The 13013-nt window shown below is 43.5% G+C and overlaps 1 protein-coding gene across 13 annotated transcripts in view; it reads right to left on the reverse strand.

Moving 5' to 3' along the window:
- Positions 1–13013, reverse strand: part of kiaa1109 (KIAA1109 ortholog) — a 66968-nt gene that overhangs the window by 50653 nt on the left and 3302 nt on the right. For all 13 annotated transcript variants that reach the window (XM_015970508.3, XM_054741459.2, XM_070546763.1 and 10 more), the window contains exons 3-15: positions 12182–12298; positions 9740–9818; positions 9591–9655; positions 6079–6247; positions 5527–5608; positions 5256–5449; positions 4914–4993; positions 4617–4767; positions 2495–2651; positions 2059–2137; positions 543–634; positions 347–464; positions 114–269 (exon numbers count right to left, since the gene is read on the reverse strand). In XM_015970508.3, the coding sequence (XP_015825994.3) occupies positions 114–269; positions 347–464; positions 543–634; positions 2059–2137; positions 2495–2651; positions 4617–4767; positions 4914–4993; positions 5256–5449; positions 5527–5608; positions 6079–6247; positions 9591–9655; positions 9740–9818; positions 12182–12298 (1539 nt within the window). The remainder of the gene's footprint in view (positions 1–113; positions 270–346; positions 465–542; positions 635–2058; positions 2138–2494; positions 2652–4616; positions 4768–4913; positions 4994–5255; positions 5450–5526; positions 5609–6078; positions 6248–9590; positions 9656–9739; positions 9819–12181; positions 12299–13013) is intronic.

Consider the following 13013-nt stretch of genomic DNA (forward strand, 5'->3'; position numbering starts at 1 on the left):
GGGGTGGAAAAGAATAAGAAGATGGAGGAGGATGAGGAAGATAAGAAAGAGGAAAAGGAGGAAAAGAAGATGATGAAGGAGGAGGAGGAAATGACATCTCCACCACAAGTTACCGTTCTCCTGCTGCTTGGTGGAGCAGTCGATCCAGTTGTGCTGGTTAGCTGCCCAGATCATCTCAAACTGGTGAAATAAGACCTTGAACTTCCAGGAATACGGAACAAAGGAGTAGATATCAGGAGCGCTGTCGCTCGCCCAATCCTTGATGAGATCTATAAGGACAAAAAGTTGCTTTAGCCAACAGTCAGTTTAAATGTTTTATTTGTTTTGTTGAGTTTGCTCCACCCACCAGTGAAGAAGTTTTTCTGAGCATAGATGAAATGGTACGTGGCCTTGTACACCTCAATCTCACACTGCCACGACTGGGGCATGTTCCAAATCCGGGGGTAGCTGGCGATCACGTGGAACTGAAGCAGAGGCAGACACATGTATTTATTCACTCCCAGAGAGAAGAGAGTATCTAAAATCTTCGTCCAGCCACTCACAGCTAACATCTCGGCCTCCAGAAGAGTCCGGTACTGCATGCTGCTGGTGGTGTCCACATGCAGCAGCTGACCTTTGATGGTGGGAGAGTAACCTGAGGCCAAACGAGACAGGAAGTGTAAAAAACCTACAGCTAAACTCTCCGAATGACTTTATTTACGAGCACAAATTGAAAATCTGCTTTTCTTCACAGAGTTTTAGGGAACTGAGGAGAAAGCTGAGCGACGACTCTAAAAGGTTTTCAGCTCGGTGGGATAAATTACTGCATAAGACTCTCTGGCTTTGCGTTTCAAATTCAGACGCTTCAAAGAAACATTTTACTGTAGGAAAGTTCCAATTTCTCAGAAAACAGCATTAATTATGTACCGAAGCAATAAAGTTCTGCAGGTTTGAGGCACGTTTAATTTAATTTAGCATCAGATGCTTCGGTTCTCACTGCTTCATCTAACGGCCCTTACACACTAGCATCGGCTCCACTCGGCCGGGCCCGGGTTGGGAGTGTTCTCGTAGCCTTGCGTTTGTGTCCCCCCCCCCCCCCCCCCGCAACCAGACGTCTTTTTAGCCCTCTTATCGAGGAGCTCTGCCTGGAGCCAAACTGGGCCGACACACCCACTGCTGACCGATTGGCTGACTCAAAAGCATGCACATCTTCAGAGGGAGCGTCCGATTGGTGGATAGAATCATCGCGTAGGGGCTTCCCACATGCGTGATTCATGATCATTCTGGATGCTGTGGAGTTAACAACCCTCTGACTGAAGCTGTTTTTTCTGTGACACACACACACACACACACACACACACACACACACACACACACACACACACACACACACACACACACACACACACACACACACACACACACACACACACACACACACACACACACACACACACACACACACACACACACACACACACAGCAGGATGCAATATCAGAGCCAGAGAGTCGGCTCAGGCTGCTTTTCTTTAATAATGGAGACACCGTGCTCTTTTAGCCCCGCCCACATGCGCTAGTGACATCACAGACCACATACCGCCCATGTGCTCAATCACATCTGCATTCCTAAGGCAGTGTGGAATGAATGGGGGCGGGACAGAGCCGATGCCAGTGTGTAAGCGGCGTACGGGTGAACTTCCGTCAGAAACACAACCGGCCTAAAAGTGACAGAAAATGCGGTTTCTCTGAATCAGCATATTTCCGAACCATACTTGCTAACTGTCTCACAATTTTGTGCCTCCAACCACTGAGCATACAAGTAACTACTAAAAAATTCAATTGAACGAGTAAGTTGATGTTTGTTCTGACAAATGTACCCTAGTGGCTACATCTAAGCCACGCCCCCTTTGTTTAAATAAATGGGTCAAATAAGTTAGGAGTCTGAGTGGCTCTAGGTTTGTCTTTGGGCCTTCAGCTGATGAGATGCTTCTATGTTTTTAAGTTTTAAACTCAACAATGTCAGATTCTAAAGAGGACATCTTTATTCTGCTCATCTCGCCGAGAAACACACACACTTACCGTTCTCCCCGACAGTCATGGGGATGTTGACTTCCAGGTAGGAGCCGGCACCGACATTCACATGGATGGCATTGGTTTCCTAGTAACAGCAATGGAGACGAGCACAGGAGACAGGAAGCAAACAGGGACGTCTGATTAATAGAGATGACTTACAGTCACCTCCTCTGAGCAAAAGAGGCGATAAAAGCACAAGGCTGCCTTTTTCAGGCCTATTCCCATCTTTATTCTACACACATTAATGTGGCCTTTAGTATGCCTTTCACGCATTTAGCTAAAACAAAAAAACATCCACTGCTCCAGGAAGAAAATTTAAAAAGAATAAAACATGAACCAATATCAATAAGTGGAATACGGTGAGGCACAGAGACAAAGATGAGGCACTGCAGCGAGGGGAAGTGAGATCAAAGTGGCTGAAAGAAGAGAAGAAACGAGTCACCCTGTTTTTGGTGAAAAGCAGATCGATGGTGGCATCAGCAATGATGTTCATGCGGAGCTCGAAGGCTTGAATCTGCCTTGGTTTTCCAGGCTGAGCAGGTTCCGTCTCTCTCATGGGCTGAAAGTCAGCAGGCAGGAAAAACTTCCAAAGACAATCCCTTAAAAGTCAAATCACATAAAAAACTGGTTATTTTATAACCTCTACGACCAGTTTCTCTAACATCGGGATGTTTAACTACAACATGAAGGAGAGGAATCCTGTTAACACTAAATAAAAGAACAGCAGACATTCAGACGGCCACTGAACTAAATCTGTTTCTGTTTTAGTGGATTTTTATGTCTTTATGTTTTATTTAGCCTGTTGCTGCTTTATTTACACATCTGAAGGACTTCTCGGCCCTGAGACCATGGTCTTAAATCGGAAAAGGGTAAAATGCCTTCTCCGGGTCAGGGATGAGGTCCTGCCCCAAGTGGAGGAGTTTAAGTATCTCGAGGTCTTGTTCACGAGTGAGGGAAAACTGGAGCGTGAGATCGATAGGCGGATTGGTGCTGCATCTGCAGTGATGCGGGCGTTGTACCGGTCTGTCGTGGTGAAGAGAGAGCCGAGTCAGAAGGCGAAGCTCTCGATTTACCGGTCGATCTACGTTCCTACCCTCACCTATGGTCATGAGCTTTGGGTAGTGACCGAAAGAACGAGATCGTGGACACAAGCGGCCGAAATGAGTTTTCTCCGCAGAGTGGCTGGACTCTCCCTTAGAGATAGGGTGAGAAGCTCGGTCATCCGGGAGGGGCTCAGAGTAGATCCGCTGCTCCTCCACATCAATACGAGCCAGTTGAGGTGGCTCGGACATCTGGGCAGGATGCCTCCTGGACGCCTCCCTGGTGAGGTTTTCCGAGCACGTCCAACCGGGAGGAGACCCAAGGGAAGACCCAGGACACGCTGGAGGGACGATGACTCTCAGCTGGCTAGGGAACACCTTGGGATTCCCCCGTTAAGAGTTGGCCCAAGTAGCTGTGGAGAGGGAAGTCTGGACGTCTCGGCTCAGGCTGCTGCCTTCACATACTGATTTCAACCAATAAGTTAAATGTTTTGTCAAAAAAAAAAAATATTAATCACCAAACATTCAATCCTGGAAAAAAGCTGTTGTCAATGTCCCATTTTTAATGACTGGATCTGGATCTGTCCATCAAACTGCACTCTGACCGTCCTTACCCCTTCTGCTATTACCCCTTCTGCTATTACCCCTTCTGCTATTACCCCTTCTGCTATTACCCCTTCTGCTATTACCCCTGCTGCTATAACCCCTGCTGTTATTACCCCTTCTGCTATTACCCCTTCTGCTATTACCCCTGCTGCTATTACCCCTTCTGCTATTACCCCTTCTGCTATTACCCCTTCTGCTATTACCCCTGCTGCTATTACCCCTTCTGCTATTACCCCTGCTGCTATTACCCCTGCTGCTATTACCCCTGCTGCTATTACCCCTGCTGCTATTACCCCTTCTGCTATTACCCCTGCTGCTATTACCCCTGCTGCTATTACCCCTTCTGCTATTACCCCTGCTGTTATTACCCCTTCTACTATTACCCCTTCTGCTATTACCCCTTCTGCTATTACCCCTGCTGCTATTACCCCTGCTGCTATTACCCCTGCTGCTATTACCCCTGCTGTTATTACCCCTTCTACTATTACCCCTTCACGGGCACGAATCACACCTTTTCAGCTTGGAGCAGGAAGTGAAGCCAGAGCAGGGCTTTTTATTATGATATGTGTGTTACATTAAGAATTATATAAAGATATAATTTTATTCGTGACTTAGTTTAGTTTCAGTTTATCCCAACTTTAGTCCGTTTCCAGACATTATTTAGGTAAAAATGACATAAAAACCAAGATGTTTCAACAAGCTGGAAGTTAAATCAAGAATAAAATGGGCAAATAAATCAGCTTTGTGCCATTAAAACTACTGATCATCATACATCCACGTGCTTACCAGCTTCAGGGCACATGTACACATTTGTGAAAACCTTGCTGTATAAAAGCCACAACCAATAAACTGTGAAAAAATCCAGAGATGTTTTCCAGCTAAAGGCTGATAAAGACAGGCTTTGTGTGCTTGTGTCACCTCTGGCGGTCCGCCCAGGGTCCGTAGTTGAAGTCGGTTCCTTTCCCACAGACGATGTCAAGACCCCAACACGGCGGAAGGTCCTGGAGTTTATCATCCTCGCTGCTGGTTTCCGCCTCCTCCTCATTCTCCAGCTCCTCAGCGACAAGACCTGCACAAAGACACACAGCCGGGTGTCAGAATCAGACAAAGGACTCGCAGAAACTCTGAGAAACAAACACGAAGCTACAGCAGAGCCTCTGGTGTAGAGTAAAAACCAGGCGCAGCCGAGAATCAGCTCTGATTATCACGAGTTACCGGGTTCATCCTGGTAATAGTAGATGTCAACGTCGTTGGACTGCATCACAACAAAGCCTTCGCCCATCAGTCTGGGAGGTCTACAGCCACAGAAACACAGAGAAAACTCGTACTTTAAACTAAATGAAACAAATATGAAGCAAGGTATGGGTATGCAACATCTGCATTTCTACTCAGTAAACGGTAAAACAAAACTATTTGATCTCTTAACGACTTTAAAAACAAATAATGAGCCCTCAGCTGTTGTGTGTTTAAGCATCACACCATTAGATAATAAGAGGAAGAATGTGAAGAACGTGCAGCATAATTATCCAGTTTCTGGACATGCTAAACTGAACTCACTCATCGTTTGTTAAGCCCACGTAACGAGGACTGGGAACCAGCATGACGCGCACGTTCTCCAGGGAGCCTTTGACGATGTGCATGTACTGGTCCAGGTGGCTGGATGGAGGTTTGGTGGCGTACGTTAGGAAGGCGTCTTCAAAGTTCACACACAGCGTCTGGGGGAGGTGGTGGTTCCCGAACGCTAAGCGGCCCTGTGGGAGCAGAAAAGTCCATGAGATCCCAGATTCCTCCAGATTAACAAACGGGTCAGAAGCTGTGGGACGCTTACGGTGCTGATGTTGACTTTGATGACAGGAATCAGCGATCGCCATGACGACGTGGGATCTGGACTTTCTGCTTTGATGTTCACACTGTACAAAAACAAGAAGAGCACAAGACATCAGTGCAGCACTTCCTGTTGCCATCACTGAGGTGTGACTTGTCAAAATAAAAGCACCTGATTGTTTATTATGGTCTGTGTTCACTTTGCCTGTTCTTGTTCATTTTGTTGATTTTGAATGAAAACAAACCAGATTGAGCTGTTTAGTAATGGTGAAGACAAGGAAAGTGCTTAATCTAACTAGAGCTGCTTTGGACGTGCGGATGTCCAAACAGGAAGTTAAAAGACAGAAAAACAGATTTTTTTCCATAAAATTAAAGGTTGTAAAAAGTACTAATGAGTAATCTGATGAAATAACTAATCATCAGGCTGGTATCTGGTGAGTTTGGAGGCTGGGTGTGTTTAATTTCCACATAAAAGCATGGACGCTGAACATTTAAGTGTAAACAAACTGAGCAGCACAATGAATGCTGTTTACTGCAGCAGGAGGAACCCGTTCACCTCTCCAGAGTCTCTGTGTCTTGTCCCCGCTCCTCATCCTTCTTGGGAGTCAGGAGTGTGGATTCCAGTCCGAACGTCTCCTGCAGCCGTGCGTAGAGGTCGGTGCGGTTGTAGACGTGGAACTCAAAACCGTTGACGGTCACGTAAAGCCTGGTTTCTGCCTTTGGATCTGTTAAAAGGATAAGAAAACAAACAGATTCATGGTTTATAAGGGACTGCACGGTGGTGCAGCTGGCAACACTACAGGTTTGAATGAGTAAGGTCTAGCTACGGACGGAGCCCCGGCCAAACACGCCCCTATGTACAAAACACGCGTGCATGTACGAAGATGAGAACTCGCATGCGTGTTGCAAGAGATGGAAATGACGGTTCAGGTAAAGACAGATTTATATTTTTACAACTTGCTAAGATTTTGTACTAGAAATTTGAACGTTTAAGACATAGTTTGATAGATAGCGCATTCGTAATTTTTTTCTGAAACAGTTTTATATAAAATTAAGCATTATTGGCAGTGAGGGAAGACGTCATGGACGCAAATTTTTTTAATATAATTTTTAATGGGCTACATGCAAGCCTTTTGGCCAAAATAAACGTAACAATAGGCTATTTATTTGACCGTTTATGACTCCTCATCTAATAAGCAGCAAACTCACAACAGCAATGTGGTAGCCCGGAGGTATTCTACAAACACAAGAACAGTGCTTGGGGGGGGGGGGGGGGGGGGGGGGGCGGGGGCGTGTTTGGCCGGGGCTACGTCCGTAGCTAGGTATTATTGGTTTGAATCTCAGCTGCAGCCATTCTGCAAGGAGCTAGCCTATTCTCCTAATGCATGCGTGGGAGGGTTTGCTCCAGTTTGCTGTCATGTTAAAAAGTGAGTCCCTCTGGATAAAAGCGTCTCCTAAACACATGAACATCAAAGAGTGTAGATCAACGACACTCCTCTGATCTTATCAAACCTGTCGAAAACAGGAAACTATCTGAAGGAACAAATGAAGCAAAACCTTTCTCTATTTACCACAGTTTTAGATGTTTTAGAGCAAATTTTTCACAACAGGAGACATTAGCAGCAGCTCGGGCTAGCGCTGTTCTGCAACATTTAGATACTGATGACGGTTAAGTGGAATTGCAAATGTAAGGTGGCATTTCTACGCTAATGTTGTGTAAAACCAGCTTTCCTCAGAACGAACCATTTCTCTGTGGCCACTACAACATTACTAATTTACAAAGGACAGCAGGTCAGAGATGGCACAGACTTTCTGATTACGAATGCTCAATGTTGGCTTATTTACTGATATCTTGATATTGTAACTCTTCATTTCTGATACAGATATATGCAGCACACCCAGCTAATGAAAGAAGAAAAACTAAATAATTCTTAGAGGCCAACATCACACATCTTCCATCATGCATACTTCATCTTTAAAGCTCTTCCCAGGCGGTAGGAGGCACTACAAACCAAAATCATTACAAGCAAGCAATATTTTTGTGTTTGAGTCTTTCAAAGTCAGAGGACTCCAAAGCGCTTCATCATTCGTCCAACCACACACACATTCACATGCTGATGGAGCCTGAAGGAGTTCTGCCGTGTGGTGGAGCTGCTAATGCTAACGGTTAGCTTCGACTAGCCAAGACGTGCTCTGTTTCCTGGACACTGACCCACCCGTAGTTAAGACGGGTGCTAATAATCAGTGTGATGTAGACCTCACTGGCTTTTCTAATCAGAGGGCTTCCCCGGTCTGTTTCCCATCAGTGACCCATGCAGGAAATAGGTGTAGGAAACTATTTTCACATTTAGCTTGCATGTGAAACTCAGAGTCACCGATCATATTTTGAAAATAACTAGGGCTGGGACTTGATTAAATTTTTTTATCTAATTAATTAGAGGCTTCGTAATTAATTAATCTAAATTAATCGCATTTTAATCGTTCAGGAAAATGTGCTCTCAAAGCAAAACTTTTAATTAAAATTATGAGACCAAGAATCAAACATTAGACATGGTTATTACTGTGAACAAAAGCTTTTAATAAAAAAAAGCATTTGAATTATTCAAATGTCACTGTGTGATATGAAACTAAACCCAAATCAACTAAAATTTATAACTACAAATAGAAAACACCTGCAAAGGGTTCCTGAGCCTTTAAATAGTCTCGCTGTCTAGTTAAATTACTGAAATAAATTTGACTTTGCACCAGATTCTAATTTTTCCAGTTTCACTTGTTTGTATAATTGGGAGTTTTTATTAGCATTTCTACTCATAATGTAGTAAAAACACATAAATAAATAATAACCATACAAAATGACAGTAAACAGGCACAAATATGATCTAGGACTTATGATCTAGGACTTAAATGTACTAACTTTTAACACCAGAGCAGGCGTGGCATATTCTGAGAATGATCAGGAACACTAACTGGTTCCAGTTGGATGACTGGAGGTTGATGGGAAGATAAAAGATCATAGCGAGGAAATAATGATCTGGCCAACAGGTGAGCGGACCTTCCTTACATGGGAAGTCCTGATGTCACGTTAAGGAGGGGATGCTGCAGACCCACAGATTCACACCTGCAGCAGCGAATCTGGTGTGATCTCCAGCCTGATCACAACTTCCTCGTTCCTCGCTGCCCCTGATACACTTAAGCATCCGCCCCTTAGCTGATGACAGCTTCAACACACCTCGCTGCTTAATGATAATAATGTATGTGATGTTTAGACAGAGACTCGTCTCAGAAACGTATAACTCCCCGACAGAAATGTTTAGAAAATCATCAGAAAAGTTTCAGAGCGTTTCTGTTTTAACTTAAACTTCTGTTTTCAACGTTAAGACACGTAGTTTGTGATTGTTTACAGAGTAGTGAGAACACGGAGCGTTCTCCCAGCGGCAGCCGGGTGCCTCTCGTTTGTCTGACTACTTTCATAAACTACTGTTAGGGCACAGAATTATTCTGTCTGGTGCTTTCAGCGCTGCACAGATGTTACATAAATGTTAAAAATATAGCTTACCGCAACTTTTGTAAAGTTTCCGGTGCCACCGGGCAGCCGCAGCAGAGACGATCTCTGAAAAATGTCCGCGACACGGACTTCGTTGCTGTCTGGAAGTTTTTTTTTCCCAAGTTAAGAATTTCTTAAATCCTGCATTAGTCCAAGCAAGGCAACTTCTTTCTGCATTTTTTCCATTTTAGTAGCCATTAGCACTGTGCATTGTTGTGTGCGTCAGTGATATTCGGTCTACGAGGAAGTCGTGCAATAACAAAGGTTCCGCCGTGCTCGAAATGCAAGCTGCGATTAAATGCGTGAAATTTTTTTAACGTGTCATTTTTTTCTAATTAGTTAATCATAATTAATGCGTTAAAGTCCCGGACCTAAACATAACAAGTAAATAATGGTTTCTAAGTGAACTTGGCCTTTAATATTGAATGGTTTGTTTATTACTTTCATCTCACGGCGGATTTCTGTTTATCTACCATCAGGTATCTCTAAATCTTGAATATTTAAACACATCATGCTTGGCTCACCATGCTGCTTCTGTTTGGGGTTGTACATTTTCCACCAGCGGAATATGAGAAGGCCGTCCTGAATCCTGAAACACAAAGAATAAAACCATGAGACAGTTGAGCGGCGGCGGCGCAGCTGGTGGCAGGAGGGCTAGAGGAGATCGGGTGACCTGATGGACATGTCCTGGTTGATGAAATAAACCTCTCTGAACATGACTTTTCCCGACAGCACGGAGAAGGAGAACGAGCCTGAGAACAGAAAACCGGACAGGTCAAACATTTTTAATCACACAAACAGAAATGGATCAATCTGATTAAACTCAACCCAGAGCAGAAGTAATTAAGTTGATTATGTAACTACTGAGGTTTTATTGCGTGGATCTGAAAGCCGATTTGGTGTTTCATCACTCGGGTTTTATCCTGAATTAGGATCCAACTCAAACCTTTCAGCCGGTGTCAGAAAACGAAGATAAAAAAACCAAAAACTTATGTAATTCCCAACCATTAATCTGGTTTTCTGCTTTAATCATCCGACCCAACACAACAGAAACACCTGAGCTTTATTATTCTGGCTGACAGGTTGACATGTTTGGGATTTTTTCTGCTGACTGACAGAAAAACAGGACGTGCGGCTGGAGAGTGAGAAAGAACCAGGGAGCTTGTCTAGATTGATGTTTTCCTGCAGCACTCGGATCGGCTGAACACGAACAGAACACGGACACGTTCAGAACCCTGCAGGAACACGCTCCAACAACAAAACCAACATTCCTGCTTGTGGGGAATGTTTTGCTTTTCTCCAGCGGATCAGAGCTCTCCTAGTCAAACCACAGAAGTACATGGTAATAACCACTGTATTACATGTGAATAACAACAAAACTCCACATTAATAACCACAACATTATCACAATTTTACACAATAAAATCCCCATATTCCTTATAAACAATCACAATATTCAATGTAAACAACTTTTTAACCCTTTAGGCCCTAGGCCTTTTTTCTTTGGGCCTCCCAATCGGGGGCCTTTGGAGTTTCATGTCCCACGTGTCAGTGATGGTTTGCATTCCCCGAGCACAGCTACAGCTACAATCAAACCAGTTTACACTGTAAACCAAGCAATTTTTGTTTTTTGATGCATTAAGATAAAATAATACTTGAACTTTATTTTAGAAGAGCTGCCCTGTGTGAACGTGCTGACAGGATGGAGGTTGTGAGTTCAAATTCCATTTAGGAAATTTAGTCAGTTGTTTTATTTATTCTAGGGATCCTCGAACTACATTTGTTCAAGGTTTTTTTTTTCCCAGCAGACACCAGAGAAGGTCAGATGCTCTCCTAAAATAAAGTTCAACTATCATTGTATCTTACTTTATTACAATCTAAAATGGCCTTGTTTGCCATCTGGGCTGTTTGGTTGTAGTTGTGTTTGGAGAATGTGGACAGTTGTAGATGTTTGGGATGTGAAAAAGTAGAAGCCCCCAGCTGGGGAGGCGTTAGGGTTAAACAGGTTAAGATGAAACTGAAGGCAGGCTAAAGGTTTAGGATTTCTTAGGCATTTAAAGATGGCAGCCGTCATCTCACCTGTGTTTCTGTAGCGTGTTTTTACCCTGTGCAGCCCTTTGTTCAGCTGGCACGCTGTTTTTAAATGTGCTTTTACAAATAAACATGGTTTGGTACTGGCAGCCATTTTTTAAAAGAAAAACGTATATATGTTGCTAATATTATGTTTTAATGGGGTTAAATAAATGGCTGTGTTTGTTAATCTCCAAACTAAAAAAATAAATAAATAAATAAATAAACTGACGTGACTCGAGAAACATCTATAGAGGAGGGAAATCTGCCAAAGTCCTTGACAGAAAACCTGTTATTTAGTGATCTGATAAACTTTGAGCTCAAAACTGCAGCGAGATGTTGAAGCAACAGCAGCCAGGCGTGCTGTAGGCGCCACACGGCCACAGCGTCTGCAGTCTCTGGCATGCTATCTCCACTGTGATTGGTCGAATGACAACGTGCGACTGACACGCTACAACAAAGATCATTTGTGAACAAGATAAATATCCCTCCTTGCTCTGAAAATAGATTCTCATAAAGAGTGACTGAAATCCGACAGAAGACCCCCTCCCCAAACAAAAACTCTTCAGATCTATACGATTAACGTGAACGTTATATCTGGCTTCAAAAACACTGATTTTTGTCAAAAAGTGACAAGTTTGCAGGTATGTTTAAACAAACAGGGAAAAGCTAGTAAAAATATACAACTCCAACGTAATTCTTAATGCAACTGGTTGTGAAAAACCCACATTTTGAATCCATCCTTTGGTAAAGCCTTCCTCCGTTGATTATTTCAAATGTAAAACTGATTGAATCCCAAACAAAAGCATCAGGTCAGCTGATCTCAGAGCTACAGTCAATAACAGGACTAGCTGTTAGCTCATAAGTATTGAAGAATGTAAACTATTTCTCTGAAAAGAGGCTGTTCCATCTGCAAACATTTGCTCAGAAAACTCTTCAGAACGACTGAAAGGTTCCTGCAACACAGCGGAAACCTGCTAAAACAACCAAAACCAGCGTGTTCCTGTTGGTGGTGAAACTCCTGCTTCAGCTGGGCCACACTCACCGATGTGGATGTAGCCATCCTTATACAGCCTGTTGATGATGAGGGTGAGAACGAGGCCGATGTTACGGGAGTTATAATAAGTTAAATAAATGATCCATCCACAGGACAGAATGGTCGCTGAAAGGAGAAAAAACAAAGAATTATTTATTATTATAGAATCAAACTGGATGTTTTAGCTTTTTTTTTCCGGAACTGCGCTGCTCTGGCCGGCTGCATGCTGGAGTAGCTGTTGACTATATGTAATTTTTGCCTTTTCTTGGGCATTTTTTCTTCTAGTTTCTCAAGAAAAACTGTATTTTTTGGACACTTTACTTTTCTGTTTCTGGTGCTGTGAAGCTTGGAGGATTTTTACTGCTATTTTTTTAGCTTTTCGCACTTTTTGAGCATTTGTTATGATGCGTAACCATGGCAACAAGCTGGTTTACAATCGGGAGCAGCTGATTAACATTGGAAAGGCTGAAATATTACCTCAACTGAAGCCGCAAATCCCAAATGAGCTAAAACACAAGAAGCGTGGGTGCAGAGCGGGAGCAAAACGGAGACAGAGAAAGAGGAAATTCAAACCATCTCTTCCATCGATCATAATGGGCAATGTGAGATCACTGGCCAACAAGATGGAGGAACTCCAAGCCCTTTCAAGGACTCAGCCAGAGTTTCGGCAGTTTTCGAACCGCTGGAGGAGATAATGCAAAGAAGGATTCTCCAGAGAATCAAGAAAATGATGGACAACCCTGAGCGTTCTCTTCACAAGACTGTCCGACAACGGAAGAGTGTCTTCAGTCAGAGGCTTCTTCAGTTTGGCTGCAACACTGACCGCTACTGGAGATCCTTC

Source organism: Nothobranchius furzeri, chromosome 18 (genome assembly GCF_043380555.1).
Source record: "Nothobranchius furzeri strain GRZ-AD chromosome 18, NfurGRZ-RIMD1, whole genome shotgun sequence".
NCBI lineage: Eukaryota > Metazoa > Chordata > Actinopteri > Cyprinodontiformes > Nothobranchiidae > Nothobranchius > Nothobranchius furzeri.